General features: G+C 41.0%; 1 protein-coding gene across 1 annotated transcript in view; it reads left to right on the forward strand.

Moving 5' to 3' along the window:
• macrod2 (mono-ADP ribosylhydrolase 2) overlaps positions 1 to 19,064 on the forward strand; it is a gene marked incomplete at its 3' end in the record, with an annotated part of 305,651 nt that extends 286,587 nt beyond the window's left edge. Inside the window, exons 7-8 of the mRNA XM_023400106.2 lie at positions 7,897 to 7,927; positions 18,991 to 19,064. Coding sequence (XP_023255874.1) covers positions 7,897 to 7,927; positions 18,991 to 19,064 — 105 coding nt within the window. The remainder of the gene's footprint in view (positions 1 to 7,896; positions 7,928 to 18,990) is intronic.
• Positions 19,065 to 22,538: the final 3,474 nt, after the last annotated feature.

A 22,538-nucleotide genomic window follows, 5' to 3' on the forward strand; every position in this document is an offset into this window, starting at 1 on the left:
CTGGTTAATCCCTTCAGTTAGGGTAAATAAAGGCAGCGGCCACTATTTGTGAATGTACTGTATTTCACGATGATTCGTGATCAGACAACAAAACCACAGGTCTATTATCTCAACTGTCAGTCTGAGGCTCTCTCCACTCCACAGCCTTTCAGAGCAGCCCTGCAGACCAGTCTTGATTTCACCTACCACAAGCATTCTACGCTAATCAATAAGTTCTATTTTGAAAAACAGAAAATATCTAACCAGAAGTCTGCCTGCCGACTGTACAGAGTAGTGGTTGAGTAGCAGGAATACATTTTGTTATTGAGTTTAGCTGACATGTTCCTCGCCTACTCATTTGAATTCTGTCAGTCATGTGCGGGTCATGGAGCGGTCAGTCAGTTTGTCTAACCAATGTGGATTTCTTTCTTTTGTCTTTGCCTCTCTGTTGCTCAGTGGTCAGTGATATAATTTCAACAGATATTGAGCAGGAGCTCTCATACATAAATATGAGCAGGCGTCTGGTTGTATGTGCCCTCAGTTCAGAGCACTATCATTTCCATGCCGGTCTAAATGCTCTCTCTTTAACACTAAAAGAATCAGTGTCACCAGCAGACCTCTGTGGGAGCTCACGTTGATATGAATAATAAAAGAGAACAATTTCAAACCGCAAGTCTATGGTAGTTATGCATTCAATGTATAATACTTTAGTCTTGCAAGCACTACACGTTAGCATGTTGTAGCTTTGCAGTTTTCAAAGTTGCATTCTAGTTCCCCATGAAATGTTGTATTCACAAAAGCTTCTTAGTGTAACTGCGCACTGCAGCTTTGGGCTTCAGGCTGAACTGTGCTTGATCAACCATACTGCTGGTCATGGACCAATGAATCAAGCAGCCATCAGTTCAGTATCTGCTTGTATTTGCTCCACTGCTCTGCCCTATCCACAGGCTGCAGCATTTACACCTTTTTCTGCCCATTCATCTCACCCCTGTCACATGTTTGGCCGACGGACATGCTGCAGCCTTTCTTTTTCCCCCTCCAACACTGCATCCAGTGCATGCGCACATGGAATCAGTACTGTGGGACTGACAATCATAGAGCATTCTGAGCTTCATTATATGCAAAGAGACTTAATTATGTCTATCTACAGTTATAGCTTTTGGTCCAATCCCAATGCATGTCCTTGTGGACTGACAAACTTACATTTCCGATAAGTCAGCAAGGGCTCAGGGTTGTCTCGCTGTAAAAGTGGCAAGTGCTTAAAGGCTCTTGTGAAGCTTTTGAGCCATTTATGGACCCCTACAGTCATACTGAGTGCTTGACCAAATAACCTGTTATTTTTAACATTAGACTATAACAGAAGTTGAAACAAGGATGACAGCGTTGCCAGAAAACAAACACTACACACCACTTCATCTTGAAACATCCTTCAAACCTCTTATTTATCAAATTGTGCACATTGCCAGTATATCCCAAAGTTTGTTTACATGCCCAGAGAACACTGATAATACTTGCTCTTTAAAATGACCCATTTTCACATGATATTTGGATGAGAGTAACCCAGTAAACCTCACACTGCGTTCACAAAAGGACAGGTTAAGATGGCAGACATAATTCAGCATTAGTTATTTTACTGTGTGAAGGGAACGTCTCACCCATTCTACAGTTTGTCTTCATTGCTGCTTCAGACTAGCACAGCACAATAGATACTTTTTGATGTCAACAAAAACATAGTTGTAAGCACAATGTACAATTTCTAAAGTCTGGATTGTCAATTCTCTTTCATTTATTAGATGTCACCTACTGTTGCTTAGGGGAAGGATTTACTTGGTGGTGGCACATTTCATACTTTATTGCAGACAAGACCCTTGAGGGGGATAGGAATGTTCTGTTCTGGTTTATTCATAACAACACGGATTTTCCATCACAGAGGAGCAAAGGTGTATGCAAACATCTTAAACTAAATAAGCTGTTTTCCAGAGCGTCATGGCCTGTAAATTACTCCCCTGCATGTAAACAGAGCCAGTGCTGTTGAGTCCTTAATGGACACTCAGATATTATTGTGATAATAGTTACACTTCATCACAGCAGATATAAAAATGGGTGGTGGGACTCAGGCCATTAGGTTCCAGGTTTTCTCACCCTGTGCATTTCTCCATCCTCCATTTAGCATAATGACACTCAAACAATCAGCGCTCACATTAGAATATGGAGTGTGGCATTATGCAGAATAAAAGGGTGTTAACGTGTCATATTTTAATATCCTGATCTGTAACCATGACATGCTCTTCCCAGCAGCAGCAGGTAGCTGATTCAGACAGAGAGACCAGGCATGACCTACATGCTTAAAGAATTACAGCAGTCAACAAAGAGGATTGTCTTGGATTCATGTTCTGATACTATGATGTAAGCCCACACTGTGGCAACAGTGGTGAATAATAACATACTTCTGGTCGCATTTGCACAAGGTCTCCCCTCGCTGCTGTGATTTATAAGCATAGCTTCCATCTGCAAACAGGCTAGGAGGCTTCAAGCTACGGGGGCAGCACCCCGGGTCCAGTGCTATTTACTCAGCCAGCCGAGACGAGGTTCTCCCTCGGCAGGATCCTGCAGTCACTGTGCCCATGCATGGTTTTCTTACCTTAACCTGACTGCTCATGGCTACTCTGTAGTTGCTGCAGCTTGGGAATGTGACAGCTTCAGCAGGACAGCCGCATCTTGCCACAGGTTGAGCCATCTTTACTGTGTCATTTCCTGCTGCTTAACAAATTAATGAAAGCTGCGGGCTACCGGGATCTCAGTGGAGTAACAGTGAATTAGTTTTATGAGCGCTGTCTTTGTGAAACTCTAGTCACACTTTCAAGTCAATAAATCATTGTTTTAATAAGCTGTTAAAAAAATTCATATGCAATTTCATATGTAAATATTACAGTAAATGCATATGAATTATAATTAATATCATATTCATTAAAAAGATGAATTAATGTAACAGAATTATAGTTTTTCCAACAAAAGACACTGTAGCCAGTTTGTGCTGTATTTAATATACTGCGAGCTGAATAAGTGTGTAGAGATGCTGAGAGGAAAGGTGCTCCACTTTAAAGCTATGTGATAGATTAGGGAGGAGTTCCAGCAACAGAATAATTTCCCTGGTGACCAATTTCTGAACACTCCCTAAGCAAAGAAAATCAGCAACAAGCCAACATGTCAGGCACAGCAGCATGCCAGGGTGCAGGCGGACATGCTGACTCACTTCTAATGAGCAGCCAGAAATAATAACCTAAATTAGGAATCATAGGTCATGACTGCATATATACCGCTGACTGTCCTAATTAACACTAGACCTTTTACAGTGTAAGCCGATGTACAGGTATGTACGCTAACAACCATCAAAATAGCTTCTACGGTGGCCCAGTGTTGATGGTGGAAGAACAAGAAAAATAGGCTATGCTTTACTAGGCTTACAGAGTTGCATGCTGTGGCTGCTTTTGAAATCCGCTAGAGCTGTTTTACTACACTCACTTGGAGTATTCCCGCCTTACATGCTGTCATAACAAATTATAAGACACTGGCAATCATTTGTTTTTTTGTCTTTAAAAGAGCTGCAACTTGATTTGACGATGAACAGTTCCAGTGGGACTGACCATCACTACTCATCTACTCTGAATGTGAATAATTGCATCGCTGAAGCAGGTACCACAGTAAGGCAAGGCATGGCAATGCACATTTATTTGTATAGCACTTTATCATACACAGAGGTCATTCAATGTGCTTAACAAAAATAAAAGAAGCATAAAAATAGAAGTAAAAAAGCACGATAAGAAAATAAAATAAAAACAGATTATAAAATAGGCAAAGTGCAAGATTAAAATTTCAATGAAGGAAAATAGAGCAATTTTTAGCTTCTTTTTAAAGTCAGTGACAGTTTGGGCAGATTTGATCTCCAGAGGAAGCTGGTTCCAGCAGTGGATAACATAATGTCTGAAAGCCATTTCACTCTGTTTAGTTTTAACTCTAGGCACCACTAACTGACCAGCTCCTGCTGATCTTAGAGACCTATTTGGCTCATATACATGAAACATTTCTGAAATGCATTTAGGGCCCAGGGCATTAAGTGACTTATAGACAATAAGTAAAAATTTTATGTCCGGTAAACAATAGTCCTATAGTCCTCCCCACGCTCACCTTTACATTAGGAAAGTTGCATATTTAACATCTAAAGTCTTTAATGATTTTAACAAAACTTGAAGCTTATGAATAAAATGAACATATTGATATTTACAGATATGAATTGGCTGTTAGGTGTATAATTTGTGCACACTTTAGTGTAATTTATTGCAGCTGATTTATAGCTGAAAAGGAGATGTGTGTGCCAAGATGCTCTCAGGCCTCTACAGTTTTATTGGATATTTCTCTTTACTTTTGGCTATAACTGTCCTTTAAACAAGTAAGTGATATCTGCATGTGCCACAAAGGCGTCAGATCTTTACAGCATCCCGTTAAGTGATTACCTGATGCATTTTCACACTGGATCAATACTCCTTAATGGATCAGCCAGGGAACTAATAAAAAAGATTCTAATTGATTATGCTGATGGCATGTCATTGCCACAACCTGTGATGTGTTAAGGTTTAGTTGCAGTCAGAGCAGAAGTTCAAATTGAAGAGACTGACATCATGGCCTTTCAGCTGGGAGAGGATAACAAGGCTTCTGGCTCAGGATCAGTTCGGCAGCTGAGACTGGCTGGAGTCACTGACAGGAAAAAATGCTCATCTTATCTGAAGATTCAATTCATTTACTTTTCTTCTTATTATAATACAGCTTTAAATAGATTCCTCCTTTTAAAGAAAATGTTGATGCCTATTTCTGTTGAATGTTGCCAAATGTAAAACTGGATCATTTAGAGAACACCGAAAAGTATTGGATTCTCACTGGACTAAATTCCAAGATGCTGCTAATGAGTCCATGGATTAGAATTACACTTTTATGAAGCACTACATTTCATTGCTGCAGATGTTCAGATGTCCTTTGGGTATCAAATACAAACTTGTTTGTATCTAACATTAGATTTGCACTGCTATTATTCATTTCTTATATTAATTCTCTGTTTCAGATATTTAAGCTTTTTGTGTCTCAGTCTCAGTATGCCTCTGTGTGTGCCATGGGCAGAGCTTGGCACAGGACTAAAAATGGTCATGCTTTTCCACGCTTCATCATCTATGGTTTGTGTCAGACCCAGACAGTCATCTGGAAAGGTCAGAGCTCTTTGGTAAAAGATTTAAATCACCCTACAGAAGAAAGATTCACCTTGACAGGCGGAACCTGAAAACTAGTAAATAAGAATACAAACAGAGACTCATTTCTCTTTGCTTAAAGCAAGGACAAAGCGCCCGTTGCATTTCAAAGCAGGTGTCATAGGTTGTGATGTGTTAGGAAAAAAAATTGCATAATTTATCAGTATTCAGTTAATTAATTACTATCTTAATATTAGAATTATGTTTATTTCCTCTGTCAGTTGAAAAGATTAGAGCCACACAAGATTAGAACTCTGACTACTTGTTTGTATAATTGTATGAGGTGACATGTATTTGCTATCTATCTCTTTTAGGTCTATTAATTGTGTTTGCAGTTCTAAAATGAAATGATCTTGGCACAGCTGCTAGCAACAGCATGTTTCTAAATACAACTTGACAGGGTCAGTGTGGCAAAACAAACTGTTGGGCTTAGTTTTGGCACCGGGAGAATCTGACATATGAGTGTTGTTCTTTGATGAATCTCTTTGTTGTTCTATATTCATCCTGTTGTGAGCTGCTACAGGAAATGTTTTCCTTTTTTTACATTTGTCATCTCACGATATTAATGTTGTAGCCACGCCTTTTGATGAATGCGGGAACTAAAGCACGTATTCAGCTGCTTTTGAGGACAAATGGGACCTTTGAAAAAAAATCTTTCTCTTTACTGTTTATTAATATACTTAAAAAGATGAATGTGAAATAGGGAAACTTACAACAAGGCCTATGTATCATAATATATTTGCTCACACAAGTAAAGAATAATGAAACTATTTTCTGCTATAAAGCCATGCTTGAATAATATGTCTGCTGCAAAGCGCTACAAAGCAAGAGCTATTACAAGGTGGTTACTTTTTATAATCTTTTTGGAAAAGACAGCCATAAATACATGTAGGATTTTGCTCTTAAGCTCATGAACATATGTATAATATTTATTCTGATTCTCCGTTATGTCTGTTTGGTTTTATGTATGTGTGTCCCTGCGCTTTGGTGGTTGGTGGGATATTATTGAGTTCTCCTATTGATCCACATGTGGCAGCAATGACTGTGAGCTTGTGTTTAGTTTTCTCATCATTTGAATCAAATGCACTGAAAAGCCCCCTGCTGTGATGTCCGTGTCGTTATTGAGACACAGCAGAGTCCCCGTTGGCAGTTTGCATCAACTTTACACAGAATGAAATCTATCTAGATAACAAAATACATTAAGTTGAAGACATGTATCAATGGGCTGAAACAAAATTTGATGAGTGGCATAGCCTCTGCCCTTGGTTAAGGTCCATAAACATTGATAGAAGAGAACGGCTGCGTCTAAGTTTGGGCTGTAGGCAAAAAGACAGGATCAATCGACCTCATTTGGATATTCATGTGCTGCAGATTATTAAGCAGCGAGCTCTAGATGTACCTATGAATTCACCACAGTTCCCTCAGGCAACATATGCAAACTACGACTGTTATGGACATCAAGTACGGGCATTAAGTACTAATAGAGCATCTCGTTCATTTGGGCAACAGTACATGATAGAATTTAGTCCGGCAGCCTCCTCAACACCACAGTGTGATCATGATAATATATCTAATGTGTGTGTAAACAGGGGTGTTCAAGTGCAGGATGGATTTAATGTGTCTGTTTTTGGAAGTCAGCAGAAAAGTGCACAGTACATAAATGTGTGTTTGTGTGTCTGCATTGTATATGAGAGCTGGAGTATGGTTTACAGTGCAGTGGTGCATTAGCATTGCAGGGTTTTGGGCAAATGGTATTGCAAATTGCTCCTCTTGGGAATGAATAAGTGAAGCAGTAGAGATAAACGACAAACATACAAAGGTGAAGAGTAGGTGTCCCACAATGGCTATAGTTTAATGCAGAGATATGCTATATTTACTTTCAGTCGTTGGTGTTTGAATTGCTCTGCTTTGGATTTTATTATATCTTGTTAAATAAAAATCACAGGTGGAGTGTGCTTTACTGTGAAAGGAAATGTAATAACAGACTCACAAAAAGGCTGATAGGATTTCAACGTCCTGGGTGGAGAGAAAAGACTGTTGTTTATTTATCACTTCTCAGCACACATTCATTTCTTAATGAGACTGATAGAAGTTACTTTTGTGATCTATGATGTACGTCACATCTCCACACCTGCCCATACACTTAGATCATCCTCTTCCATTAATCAGGCTGCACCCCCTGCCTGTCTGACTACCATGAGGTTCAGAGCCTTCAGCTGTGTTGCCCCTCGCCTCAGGAACTCACTCCCACAAGACATCTGTAATATTGACTCTCTTGCTACCTCAAAACACACCTCTTCAACTTGCCTATTCTGTTTGACTTCAGCATTCACATTCTATACAATCATATTTATCTCATCCAATTATATGTATTCTAACTTATTTTGTATTTCATGCCTTGTTGGACAACTGTCTGCTGCTACAGTATATTTGATTTCTCTAACTGTGTTTTGTAAGGTGTCCTTGAGTGCCTTGAAAGGTGTCTGTAAAATGTATTAATATTTTTGTTATTATTATCATTATTATTGTTGTTGTTGTAATTATTATTATTTTGTCACATTTTACTTGTGATCATGGTTTGACCGTTATCGCTCTCTCTCTCTCTCTTGTTTTTTTTGCACAGGCCTTCCCATGTATATCCACAGGCATCTATGGTAAGCTCAATCTCTCTTATTTTATTTATTTTACTTTATTCTTGAATTTATTGCTTTTCACTGTAAATAATGTTTTATGATGTGTTCACATTATCACTCTATACATACCTCTTGTTGCTAATCTGATTCCACTGGCTGCAGTATATGTTCAAAATTCTGCATCAAGGGAAGCAGGTACACAAAATAATGTAACTAGATTTACAAAGCTATGACTTTGAAGACGAGTACAGTACGGAGAAACAAACCAACAAGTTCACCTCACACCGTGTTGCACAAAGACACAACCTAGTATAAGGTGAGCAAAATGTAGACCCTGAACAATGCTTGTGTTCCCTTGTGGGACCAGGCCTGATATGCAGCAAGGCATCGCTGGCAAAGAGCTGGTGTGCTCATTAGTCTTAAATAAAGTCACATTGAAAACATGCAAAACTTGTTGACAGGCTTTGAAGTTTTGATGGTAAAAGATGTGGGAGGCAGGGAAACTGGATTTTATAGAAAATATAGGTTCCCATTACTGAGATGATAAACATATTTTTTCACAGTACTGTTTAATGTTTTAACATGATAACCTCTGCTGGCTGTCAGAGACAGTAAGTCACCGGGAGTGTGGTTCCATATAAACACAACTCTTATGAATAGTTATGAATAATTTCAAAATTATGTATTTTGTGTACCACCATGCTTTTGCCATGGTTACAACAAAGGCTAGTGTAAGCCAGTAACTGTTAAACACGATCATAGATCTGTAATTGTTTGGGCAGTCATCTCATGAGAGTCGTTCGCTCCTCTGATCACTTTCTAAGAGCATATAACCAGGAAGTCAAGAAAATTAAGACCATTTTACAAGACCAGGTTCTCCCTGTGGTGCAAACAGTGTTTCCTCAAAATTTTCCCATATACATGTAGAAGGGTTATAACGCCCCTGTGTACAATGTAAAAACAAATTCAAAAGTGCTTTCTTAAACTCTAAAGTGATTCCATAACCCTTCCGTGGCCGCCCGAATGACCAGAACTTAACATTAAACCTTTACATGGTCTCCATCAGGAAAGAGATGATGTAATTTACCTCCTAAAACACATTAGGACACAAACCAAAGAGGTTTGAAGGTTCTGGAGCCAAAAGGTGATCCTAACTCTGCTCACACGGTTGACAGTGAATATCATTCTACCATGTTTCTTTTGTTTTGTTCACCTTTGCATGTTTCTGAGCTGTATTTTCGATTCTGTAGTTACTTCTAGCACAGTACTTCATAGTAGATACCAGATGTTATGACATCCTTCACTTGTGAAATTGTTGAGGTTTTGTTCTATACAGGGTTGGCAGCCTTTTATAAAATGTAATACCTTGGGCTAAATTTACTAAACCTACTGCAAATTAGAGTCATGGCTGCAGATTTTTGCATCACTGCATGTTTTTAATTTAACTGGGTGCTTTCCAACACTGATAGTGTACGGTAAAGGAGCACAACTACAGTTGAGTTATTTAAATGCACTGCCGCTAATTAAGACCTGATGCTGGTCTGTTTAACTTTACATGCAGACATCTGCAGCTGAACTGAAAACTGCAAGCGATGCATTGACCATATGGGATTTTCCTTTGATTTTTCCAAATACCATACATGGCATGCAACTTTGCCTCTGTGAGTTGTATTTCTCCTTCTGGCTGAAAAAATAGTACTGTAGCTTATTTCTGTGATGCATCTAGCCAGTCACAGCCCAACGTGAAACAAAACTGCAGTCTGTTTATGAAAAATAATTGGAAATCAGTGGCAGTTGAACACCTGACTAGTGGTTTGTTGTGCATTTCAGCCACACATGTCTGCACAGTGCTGAAAGATGCGCCTTGCTTATATCTGCAAATGTTCTACTGCTAGACATGATATATTGGTTAGAGGAACTTAAAAACATATTTTGGAAATGTAATCATGCACTCCTCTTCCGACAAGGAGGAGGTAAAACAAGGCTTTCAGCTCAAAAACAGGTTGTGCACAGGAAACACACACACACTGCTATACCTCAGTACTGATAGCATATATGAAATTAGACAGACAGCTGGTGTAAAGATTCATTATATTACATTTCTGTTAATTATATGAAGAAACTTTTACTCATTTGTTAACTGTGTATGCAAAAGTTAAAAACATACAACACTTATTCAGCCACAGGGAAACATCTTTGCACACACACTAGTGAGGCAGTTTGCATCCAAAGCCATCACACTTCCTCCTTTATCAACCCTGTATTAATAGTAACTGGCAGCTGTCACCAAGTTGCACACTGAAATATTAAACATCCCAACATACAGTTCCCGATTAGAATGCACTGATTATGGAACTTGATCAACTTTTGCTGTGCTCATTAAACCAACTGAACACACACTAACAGAGTAATTTCCCTTAAATAATGTTTTTCTTTCCTCACCAGATTCTGGGCAAAAAGCGCCCACCACATTATTAAAATCCAGGGTGCTGATCTGATCTCTAAATGAGTGGAGATGTAGCTGAGACAGTAAAAAAAAAAAAAAGAATAACTAATTATGGTTTAATAGTGAGGAGTTCACCAGGCTGTCCATTTGTTCATTGAAAACCACACAGCTGCAGATCTGTGCACAAATTCCCAGTCAGCACAGTTAAACTTCCATGCCAGTCAATGGGTAAGTGTCTAAGCATCCTGATATACAGCACATAGCATACAGTTGTTAGTGAAGCCCAGTGTGTGTAGTAAAAGGAGGCTTTGTGCATATAAATCACTAGATGTTTATAATTATGCACTCTGTGCTGGATGGAACACGTCCTCTTGGGATATTGAACATTTTCCAGCCATCACTTTCGTAATTCGCACAGTTTACTGCACAACAGCTCCTCATCATTTCCTCTCACCCTTCTCTCTGCAGTATTGTCTGTTTTCTGCCACCTGTCTATACACGCATCTCAAAATGGCTATTACTGAAGTGTTAATGACACAAAGGGCTGAAATTGTAAATTCTTTCTTACTCTTCTCCTCTCATCCTCTCTCTGTCTTTCCCTTGCTGGTTATTTCACTGCAGAATTTTCAGTGGGCGATGATAAGTTCAGCAGTTATTTCTGTTAAATGAATTTCCTCTTCTCATATTTTCCTGTCTTGCATAGGAATTTCCAACTACTCATTTTGCATTAATCTGATTATTTTCACCCCATAGTAATTATAAGTGATTAGTTACTCATTAGTGCTTAACTTAGAGACTCTCATAAATCCTCAGTAAATTAACTTAACTAATTATGATGGACAGACCAAAGTTCCAGTATTTTTTGTTTATCAAAGTTAATTTGTTTGTCAGCTGTGATGAGACTTTTTACAGGTTGAATTAAAGAAATAAAATGAAGAATGTCAGCTAATGGATTCATACAGGTCTATTTTCAAAATGGATTTATGTAATTTTGCAGTAAAACAGCTCTGTTGTAGCGTCACAGAGGTTGCCCGAATACATGCAAGAGGGAGGGGGTGGTCACTGTTTGTACTGTATGCCGCTGATGAGGCCACTGCTTATTGCTGTTCGCTGTGGTGCCGTGTGCTGCATTGCCAGTGGGAGCCCATCATAGCACTCCACCAGCAGCCCCTCACATCAAAGGGATAGGCTGTGCAGAGACAAGCATGCAGCGGGGGGGGGGGGGGGGGGGGAATTAAACAGCCTGTTCAATAAATAAACAGCTTAGCGCTTCCCATAACCTCATCTCCATAGAACAATACAGCTGATTAAGACTGAAGATCTTCACACAGCAGAGGGCAAATAGAGGGGGGACTTTCAAAGGAACTACACTATAGTACAGTGCTATGATGTTATTCTGTATGACTCGTCCCTGTGCCCCCTGAGTACTGCCATGTTCTGAAAGGGGCCCTGCTCTCTTGTCAGGCGTTTTGACATTTTCTGTACATTTTAGATAACCTTTAAGGTCAGCCTCCATTTCAGAAAAGTAAACAAAAGCTTTTTAGTGTGAAAGGCACATCTTCCCAGTCTCTCTCTCTCTCTCTCTTTCTCTCTCTTTCTATCTGTCTTCCTGTGTGTCTCTTTCTATTTCTCTGTAGAATACACACAGATATAGCCTTTGTTTTATAAATATGTACATGGTCATGCACCCAGGTATTACACGTATGCACATGTGCTTGACCCATTTCCACACTTGTAGAGCAGTAGGGACAAATCCTGTGGCCCTAACATTGTGACAGAGAGGAATCAGGAACAAGTTATCCAAGTCCTTTGTGGAGAGAAAAACAGATTTGTCAGGAAAGCTAATGCTAATTGACACTCTCTCTCACGCCTCCATATTCCAGGAGACTCAGTCACCATTGACAGATGATGGCAGAGCAGGGAGGTTGGGTGTAGAGGGGGTGCACAAGGGGGTACCTTAGACGCTTGAAAAGAAAAATGAGGGCTCACACTGTGCTGACAGTCCAATCCCTCAGTCCAACCCATTAGCCACAACAGAATTTCTGCACGGATAGTGTGTCGGAGGTACCACCCATAAACAAACTGGTGCCCACCGTGGGCCATGAGGTCACCCAGCATGATAGAGGTTATTAAGTGCTACTCCTGTTTGCACATCAATCACAGCCATGCGACCCAGGTTTAAATGGATTATTCCTTCCAAGGAGGAGACACCTCTCAATGTCTCACAAGATCAGTGCCAAGACTCCAACTACCTCGACTTAGAGAGGTCATTTTCTCCTTTTGTATCCTTTTCTCTCATGTCTTCCCTCCCATACATCCTCTTGTCTCTCGCAGGTCTTTTTCTCCCTCGCGCGTCTTTCTCACACTTCGACACACACATTCGTGCTCACACACAGGCAGAGACACTTGCTCAAGCAAAGCAAAGCAAAAATCCCATTTCGTGATGCATTGTGGACAATTTAGCCTTGTGGAGATCACATCTTTGCTAGCGCTGAAAGAGCACTTTCCAACAGCATTGTAATGAGTTGTACAGTTTAGGAGTAGTCTGCCGAGATCAATCTTAGCACGGAGCAGAGGGCTCACTGGCACGATGCAAAAGCAAGGACATGAACATTAAGTCTACTATTTACCTGACAGATGCCATCGAATACATGCATTTATAACCCTATCAAAACAATCAGAGGCCCTGAACACAGCAATGCAGCAGCTCTTACGACAAATATCTCCCCGTCTACTGCTCACCTATCCCCTTTAGCTCACGTGTCTCTGTAACTGATCCGAGGATTGTTGACAGAGGAGTTTTAGCACTGACTGGTGGCTATGGGAGATATGCGGATGTAATCCACCCAGGCTCTACTGGTATGTCCACACTGCCATTCTACTGTACTGTCCAGATCAAAGGTGTCAAGCAGCTAAGAATTTTTTTCCTCCAGCCAGCATCATGCTCTGGCTCTCTTCATCCCTGTCCGGGATTAGGAAGGTTGGAGACATTTATGGCACCTTATCTCTTGACAGTGATGGCTTCCCGGTAGTAAGCCAGAGATGGCCTGGGCAAGTTCCTCCTTCTCTTAAAACCTAGGTTTACCACAGGGAGCTTAGCCCAGCTGGTTTAGGAATTTCAAGGTACATAGGAGTAACGTGCTGTATCAGTGGGCAGCAGAGTGTGTGCTCAGAGCGAACAGGGGCTTCGTAGCCCATTTAACTGAGTCACACAGTGTGCATTGTACTCAACACTAGCCTTGCACTACCATTTTCATGGATGATAAGCCAAATGTAAAAATACTTCCCACCCACAGGACAATAGATTTAGGCCTTTGAGAAACTCGGTTGAGCATTAAACTTTTGCATATCATACACTCCTCAGGATGTTTTTAAAAAGTGAAATGTCAGGTGTTAATTTTAGCATGTAGGACAAAGCATGGCATCACCTATATGGAACGTTTCCAACGAAGGTCATCATCTGTTGTGCCACGGAGGCTGCTCTCTTTCTTCCTACATCTTTTTCTGCCTGTCTTCCTCACAACGCACCCTCCCATCCCTCTTTGTCTCTGTCTCCTTCTGTGGGCTGCAAAGTCGGTCATGGTCACAGCCCTGCCGTGTCCCAGTGTTGGTGTAGGGAGGAGCTCCGGGCCATTTGACACCCACGCTTTGGCATCTAGAGTCCTGGGGCGCTCCTCTGTCCTCCACCCCAGGTCACCTCACCTCTCCTCTGGGCCCTGATGGGGTGACAACCCCCCCCCCCTCCCTTTCCAGACAAAAACATAGCACTGCTGCCCTCAACTAGAGCAGACTGTGCTACACTTAATGACTCCCTTCTGCTGCCCAACACACACTCAGCTACTCTTTGTATTCTAAAGTACTTGAATGATTCTACCTGTCGTTTATAACAGTGGTCTTTGGGGCAACAGTCATATTCTCTGTGCCCTATCAACATTTTATAAATAAGGAAAAAACACCACATACAAAACATTTCTTTAGAAAAATACTTTAAAGACATTTCTGAACGACATTTGTAAAAAAAAAAAAAAAAAAAGTATGCATTTGAAATATTGTGAGGCTAAATGTTAAAGGCCTTTCAAAAACAGACAAACATTAGCATTTCATATTCATTTTATATTGCCATTTTTTCTCTATAGCAGATTTCCTATGTTTACCGCTCCCTCTCAACACCTCTGGTGAATTTACAAGTGCCAGATACCTGAGCCTCGGGCTATACGCTACTTCAAGGTAGACAGCTCATCAGAATGAATGACGAGTGTTGAGATGTGAACTTTACCAGCTACAACTGAGGGGAAGGAGAGTATGACCAACAATACGATTCTTGCCTCCAGGGCAGAAAAGCTCTACCTTGTATTTTACAAGAATTCAGTCAGCATATGTTTATCAAACCTCAGCCACATGCCCCCACAACCTATCATTATGTGCTTTAAAAAAAAAAAAGGAAATGGTAGAAATGATAAAACCCTTAGATAACAGCATGTTGTGGTGCACAATATAAGCCCACTCAGGGAAAACAAAACCGGTGTGGTCTGCAGTATGTGCCTACCCATATATTTGCAAACAAAGAATGGGAATCCATCATATCACAGACATGTATTCAACTTGTTGACTTACCTCTACTTGCTTTATCAGGTGATGCAGCTACTTCTCACTCTGTCTCACCAGAGAAAAACACCTTAGCTACACAAGTTTGTTGTGAAAGTTCACTCTGTAAATTTAGGATATGAAAGAGTTGCCATGTTGGCAAAAGAGAGAGCAATGGGCTTTGCTTGTTCTTAAAGCAAAAATTCCCCCTAAGGCAGAGTGCACATTTATATTATTTTTCCAACGCTCCAGTTCAGTGGATATTTTTGAACATGAACTTCTCTTTCCAGCTTTCACAGAGTCGATGTAATGTTGTTTATAATGTAAACTGGGAGCTGTTTCATTATGAGCTGAATAAATGTGTATTTCTGAGCTTCATCCAAACAGTGGCTTTCCTCTGGTTTCTAGATTCGTATAAAATACATAAAACCATATTCCTTAAAAGTCACCCAGGGTCCTGTACAAGTGTTCCTAAAGGTGTTTTGCATATGAGTAAGAGAGGGACCAGAGTCTGTGTCTCTGGGTTGCATCAGAGATTAGAGAGGGCTCTCTTTTTCTTCATATTAACAAAGGTCCTACATGCCCGAGATCATAGGAATAAAATATGTGAATTCTGTTTTAAGATGAATCTTCCCTTTGGCATAACTCACTGTGCTGACATGGAGACATGGCTGAAAATGTACTTTTCATTTAAAAAGGAAATTAAACCAAGTCATCTTTTTCATATAATTCAATCATGCTTTTTAATTGTGGCTTAAAATGAGTCATATGAATGAAATGATTGGAAGACCACTAATGGAAAAGACCTGGCTCCCAGTCTTCCCAGGTCAGATTCTGTGATTATCTAACGTAATTCTCCCTTGTCACGAGTCCAAATTTGTTGTGGTGACTGAACCCATAACTGCTATTGCCTTCAACTTCACTGGATGTACTATGCAAATGTTATGTAAGCACATTGCGCCACCGTAACCCTTTGTTCACATGGCACGTGCCAAAGTCTCACCCACCCCCCACCCCCACCACTCCCTCTCTCTGGATGCTGTGCTCTGCCTGGTGATGAAGTAGAGGAGCCTTCAGCAGAAATAACACTGCACCACCTGAGTCCTCATCAGCAGCACTGCGCTGCACATATCCCATCAGAGCGCCTCACTAAGACAAATCTCCCTGAGCCGACCATGTTCCCAGCATGAGAGAGAACCAAGCCAAGCAGTGCAGGGACCCTGGAGGGCCCACCATCACTGCGCCTGACGCCAGCTCTCCACCTCCTGACAGATTAGCTTTCGTTGAACCCTCCACACAGCAAATGGAGCAAAAGAGAATGAGGAGGGGATGTTGAGAGGAGTCGATGTAGAAGTAACGCACTGAACTTTTTCATGTTGTGTGTACTTGAGCATAAAAAAGTCGCCTCGCTCAGTCCTTTTTGAAAGATTAGTTTTCTGAACAAGTGGATTGTATTAACTGTACTGCCAATGGCTCTCTGGCCAAGAGCTGGTGCATGGGATGATTGAGAGTATTGTATTGTATCTGTTTTTCTGCATATAAACATATTTGGCCGAGCTGACAGGGACAGAGAGGCACTGAGAAGAGATGTTAGGAGAGCTCAAGGTAGAGGATACTGTGAAGGAGACAAATGATTAGAGAGAGCTGCTGATGCACTTGAGCTGCTGCTGTTGACCTTGGGCCACTGATGTTGCTGTCGAGCAGCGTTTCTCCGGCGGGCTGCCCCTAGCTGCACTGACCCCTTTTTCCCAGCTTTCCATCTAACTCTCTTTCTTTTGTATGTATCTATCATTGCACTTCCCTGCTGTGTTTTTCACTGTTTCTATAGCTCACCTCTTTTCCCACTCTCTCTCCTTTTCAGATCTGCTATGATTAATAGGTTTTGCTCTCAAATCAATAGAGCATTTGTAGAAACTCTACACTGAACAGATTAAATGTACTCAATGCCATCTAACCACTGATGGGGATCAGAACGTCCTATTATTATGATTAAGACTTGTTTTCTAATGTGCCTCACTTCATCTCAGTTAAGATGACACAGTGAGAGCACAAAGGCGGGTCCTCACTTCTTTAACAATTTACTAATTTATTTCATTTGTTTATGTGCTTATTCCTCTGACACCTCTCCCATTGTGCGCACTCTTCCTTAACAGCTGCTCCTATCTTCGTGGATCTATTTCTCTTCTTCGTCTTCCGCACTTCTGTTTGCCTACGTTACCCGATGTGTGAGTTGGAGTGTCGGTACACCTGCATATGTGTGCAAACGGATTTCAAAAAGGAAACATCACCAGACAAAGTGATATCACTGAAAAGGTTAAGTGTGTTTGGGAGACAAGAGGAGTCAGGTGACCTGCAAACTGATTTGGCATGCTGGATTAGGTTCTGAGCACACAGCTCTTGGGGCAGCTTTTGAAGGGCAGAAGCCGTGAACGGGCCATGCACTGTCTGCAGACATTGCCTAACAGAGCCGTAGGAGCAGACTGGCTGTCACTGCCGGCTGGTATGCAGCTCACATCTCGCTTCACCCAGGGCTTGAACAGGAGCTCAGCTCAGCTCAGCTCAGCCCCTCTCCTCTCCTCAGTGTAACTCAGCCGCTCCTGTCAGGCTGAAAAGGGGGAGGAGAAGAAAAACAGGAAGAGAGAGACATCAATAGTAGTCAGATGGGTGAGAGTGGTGGGGATGAGGCTACATACGGTATATCCTAACTGCCAAACCAGTTGATTTAGAATATTTACAGAATAGTTATTGAGAGTCTTTGACAGCAGGTGGTCTGAAATGAAAGAATTCAGGAAATGTACGGCTAGATCCTTGTGGCTATTCACTTTCCTTTACATGCGGCTTTAAGGGTAGAGGTCGTTGCAGTACTTGTAAGCCTGTTACATAGGTCATAGAACATTATGGTTGTGGCAATGACCCAGGAAAAGAAAAATATTTGAGAATGTGACCCATGCAATAACCAACAGGTTACAACTGTGGCATGGCCCTTGTATCAGTTGATGTGGGTTGAAATTGAGGTCTTGACCTCTGTCGTTAGAGGAAGACATTGTCTGTTGCAACCTGTGGTCCCTTGTGAATGTCAAGGGTTATAATATGGAACAGCGACGAGTTTTAAATCCTGAACCAGGTCAGTCATGACTGAAAAAACGGGCCATGTTTGTTTGCTGGATTCTGGTCTTAACTTTGCATAGGGCTCGCAGTGTGAAGGTTATACTTGTAAGGCCACTTCAAACTTGCTCTAGGATTTTTACAGAGGCTTTAGAGTAAAATGCTGTCGTCAAGTTTTGTGAAAGGCACAGAAGACCAGACTCAACTATAATTACTTTGAAATGAAGACAACTGAAACACTACTCTGTGACACAGTAGCCGATTGTCAGCGCTTTTGGTAATGGCATATATACTCTCCAGTTATAGCAAGGCTGGCCCAAGGGCTTTTATAGTCAATAGCTCACTCTAAGTGTTGGGTCTTTGGAAGTTCTCTACTATGGCTGAAAATGATCTTGAGATTAGCATCCAGCAGTCTTTCCTTAGCTGGACTTATTAAAAATTAAGTATGTTGTGTTCATGCATTAGGGTTCCTGAATTGACACAACTGTTGTGATTAACTCAGTCGTTAGCCATGTTGCCTCTTAGCCACACTAGCTTTTCTATGTTTTCATTCTGTGAAACTGATAAAATATCAAGAGTAACTTACCCCATAAAGGCAAAATATTATATATAATATATAATTCTGCGTTGGTAATGAGCAAGGTTGTAATTACAGCTGTCTATTTATATACGTAGTTCATATGAACACTTTGTTCTCCTGAAATATGTCTGTATGTCTGTGTATTTTCCGATTAGAGTGCATCTGGCAACTCACGTCTACAGCAGTTTATCAGACAGCTGGTCTCATCTACCAGACACAAGCAGGCTGTGCTGCTTTCCATTGATTTAGGAGAAATGCTATTACCTGTGGAAATATCGGTCTGTCTGTTCGCCTGTCTGTTTTTGTCTCCCTCTTGCATCTGCATGTTGGATGAAACTGATATTGACAGATGTTTTTTTTCTCCACTAGGCTTTCCCAATGAGCCCGCAGCTGACATTGCTCTGAACACGGTAAAGAGCTGGATCGAAGAGAATCCTGATAAGGTAGGACATGCCAGGGTCATGCATGTTAAAAAAAACAAACTGTCAATCTGAAGCTACTTATGCATTTTGTGCTTTTGTTGATTTGTTTTGACGGGAGATTATTGGAACCCGGCAGAAACACAGAACACTAATTCCCATGCTTCTCCGTATCAGACAGGCATCTGATATGGACACCTGCCTCGCTTGATCAACCATTTAGTTTGAGATCTGCATGCATATCAAATTAAAAGCCAGTCTGAGACTAATCAGGCCTTAAATGGTCGGTTGACTGTTTAATTGGTCTATGCTGGGGAGAGCTAATAAACCCAGAAGAACATAAACACATCAGATGAAATATTCAGAAATTGTTTTTTGTGTAAAATGAAGTGTAATCTTGCTTTCTGAGGACTGAAGGCATATAGTCTACAAATTTCCAGTCATTAATGCTTGCTGATCCATTGTGCAACCTCAATTTATTTGGTGAAAAACATACATAAACACAGTCATCTTGAAGTGAAAAGGAGAAGAAATGGTATAATCTGACAAAGAGACAATCATCTTCAATTTTAGTTATTAGGTGAGTAGCAAAATAGTCATCATTTGAAATAACTGTCACAAAGAGATAATATACCCATGTCCCCTGTGGGAAACTGAAATGGATGTGGACATTTTAATTTCAAAGCCACTTTTGCTGAAGATTGAGCTGCATGCTGCTGTAATGATCTTTACCAGAGTGAAGCCAGCATTACTGTCTTATTAACCAGAGAGAAAAACAAACACTGGTGTGCTACTTTACAAAGCTACTTCTTTATACTGGTTTCAGTATGACCTTGATGTCAGGTTAGGTCCGATTATGAAGTATTTCTCTGAAGCTGTTTGTGTCATCACCTTTATATGTGACGGTCTTGTAATGTAATTGACCAGGTTAAACTCCATGTGTTAAAATGACCAAATTAAAGCTAGGGCTAATTTTAATACTGTCAATTAGTAGTTCGTAACATAAAGCTTTCACAGCTGCATTATTATATGTAACATATGTAAAAAGAGTTTATCACCTTGATGTATTTTCATTAGCAGTTCATGAAAACAGAATTTTGTGCAGTTGTCAGGAGGCAGTTTAAAGCTGTACACAGCATTTATCAGTTTGTGAGTCAGTGAGTGATGGTAACCTTCAGGGGTCATCTCTGTTTACTGTGGCACTGTTTATATCTGTCACTGTGGATTGAGGTGTTTTATAAAGCTCACAGCTTGATGTGCTACAGTATCCCTCAGCTGGTGTTATGGATGTTGTGAACAGAAAGCCAAATGATACCGAGCTGCTGGATTACTTTGCAGTTGATGTGCTATGTTTGCCGCACTTGTTCTCTGCCTGATGATTGCTGTAACATGTACTTGGGGAATCCATCAACACTCTGGCGTAAAAGAAGGTTTTATATAGCTTATTGCTCACAGTAAATAACAAGCTAATGTGCAAAGCTGACTTTTGTGGTTGTGTTGTTCAACATCCAGGATTGCTACTCGCCATACTGAGGCTGCACTGTCTCACATAAGAGACGACTTTTTGACGTGCTGACTGATAGCATTCTCTGGCGTGGGTAGATCAAGTGGAAAGTATTACAATTTATGGAGTGGGGTAGACGTCTACGGAGGCTTCCCTGAATACTGTTTGGCAAAGCTCCGCCAGCACAAACAGTGGGTCCTCAACTTTAACTAGACCAAGAGTGAGTAAGCTTTTAATAAGATCAGAGAGAATAAAGTGATGCATTTTACCCAGAAGCGCAGCGGTATTTCCCTTACATTGGAAAGTCTTCCAATCAAACCGCAGAACAACATACACTGAAGCACGAGGTCTTCTCTCCAATTTTCACTTCATTCACTGTTGCTTGGTGCTTAGTGACTCTTGGTTTTTTCCGAAAAGGATTCATGATAGAAAAAAAAATCCTTTTGTAAGTAATTATGTCAGTTTAGTTTTTACCAGAGAGAAATGGAGAATTTAAGCAGAATTTAAATAAATGTGTAATTTCATAATGCCTGAAGGAACAGTATGATGCCTTTCCTCTCAGCTGTTTTAGCATTTCATTGCACATTAAATGTTAATATAAATGCCCCCTGCTTTGTCTGATATGTTTAGAAATCTAATTTATGACTGCAGCATTTATGTGATTGACACACTGAGCATGATTCATAACTGACTACTCATAGGAAATTTATCAGCTGACAATTGTTAACTGCATGTTCTGCTCTTACCGAGAGCTTATAATCAATAAAGACATCCAGAATAGAGGCCTTGAGTGTACAGTGTTGTGCAAGTGGATGTTGCACACTATGCCATCAAAAAGCTTGCAAAAGTTTTGTATTGCTGCAGTGGCTCATATCACAGATTGCACACAGCTTCCCAAAGATAGACAGAGAATGAGAGGTTTGAAGCCCAGTTTATCATGCATAGAACAATAGGACTAGATTGCTCCGCTCGCTCACCTCCAGATCTGTGCGCTCAGCCCCGAGGAGTCTGTGTTGTGGGCGTCCACAGAGGCGATTCATTTCGGGGCCATGATAAGGGCTCTGCTTTGGGGAAGATACTGTGCTATTGTGGCTGAATTTCAGCACAATGGGCTGGCTGAGGATCTAACACACTGGGGTGGCAGAGTACAGGCCACAGCCTCCCTCCGCAACCCTCTCCAGGGACACACACACACTCTGACATGATAGCATTGTCTGTGGTATGTCCATCTGTTAATGTGTGCATGTGTGGTATGTAGTTGAGATACATGTGAATCTGGCGGGGTGTAGCAGCACACACAGCAATTGGAACTGTAATCGTCCATTGATTGAAATGTGCTCACAAGAGGGTCTGAGGACACTGTTGCATCAAATAGCAGAGGGCTTTGTGTGTATAGTATGTGTGTGTGCAAGACAGGGAGAGAGGATGGAGAGGAAAGAAGAGGACACTGTGTGATTGATTAGCAGTGAGTTTATCTCCCAGGCCAGCACACTGTAGCCCTGATACACTCACCAATGCTCAAAGGGCCCCAATGCCAGCATGAAATTCACTCTTAAAAGCACCTCGACTTCCATTGTGGGAGAATAAACAGCCTCACCGTGGTCAAGGAGAACAGATCCTTTAATCTAGAGAGCAGGAATTATCCTTCAGATCACAATAGATGAAAGAATAAGAGAGGTCAGCCTCTGCTTCCCTGTATCCCCTGTCAGCCTCCGCTTCCCTGTATCCCCCACACGAATAAATGAAATAGAATATGTGGGTGTGTGTAAACAACAGACCAGAGGGCTCTAATCTCTTCAAAAATGCATAAGCAGTTGCAGACACAGAGGCACTGACAAACCAACACAACCAGTTTTCCATATGGTATTGGAGCAGTTTCCTCCTGGTCACGCCACCCGCCCCTCTGCTCATCTGGCTTTGGTTTATTTCTCATTTTCAGATCTAATTTGGTTTAATTCGGATTTACATAGGTTTAATCTGCAGATGAAAAATGC

Source organism: Seriola lalandi, unplaced genomic scaffold, assembly GCF_002814215.2.
Source record: "Seriola lalandi dorsalis isolate HSWRI2012SDOR001 ecotype SW California unplaced genomic scaffold, Sedor1 jcf7180002052131, whole genome shotgun sequence".
NCBI classification, from domain to species: domain Eukaryota; kingdom Metazoa; phylum Chordata; class Actinopteri; order Carangiformes; family Carangidae; genus Seriola; species Seriola lalandi.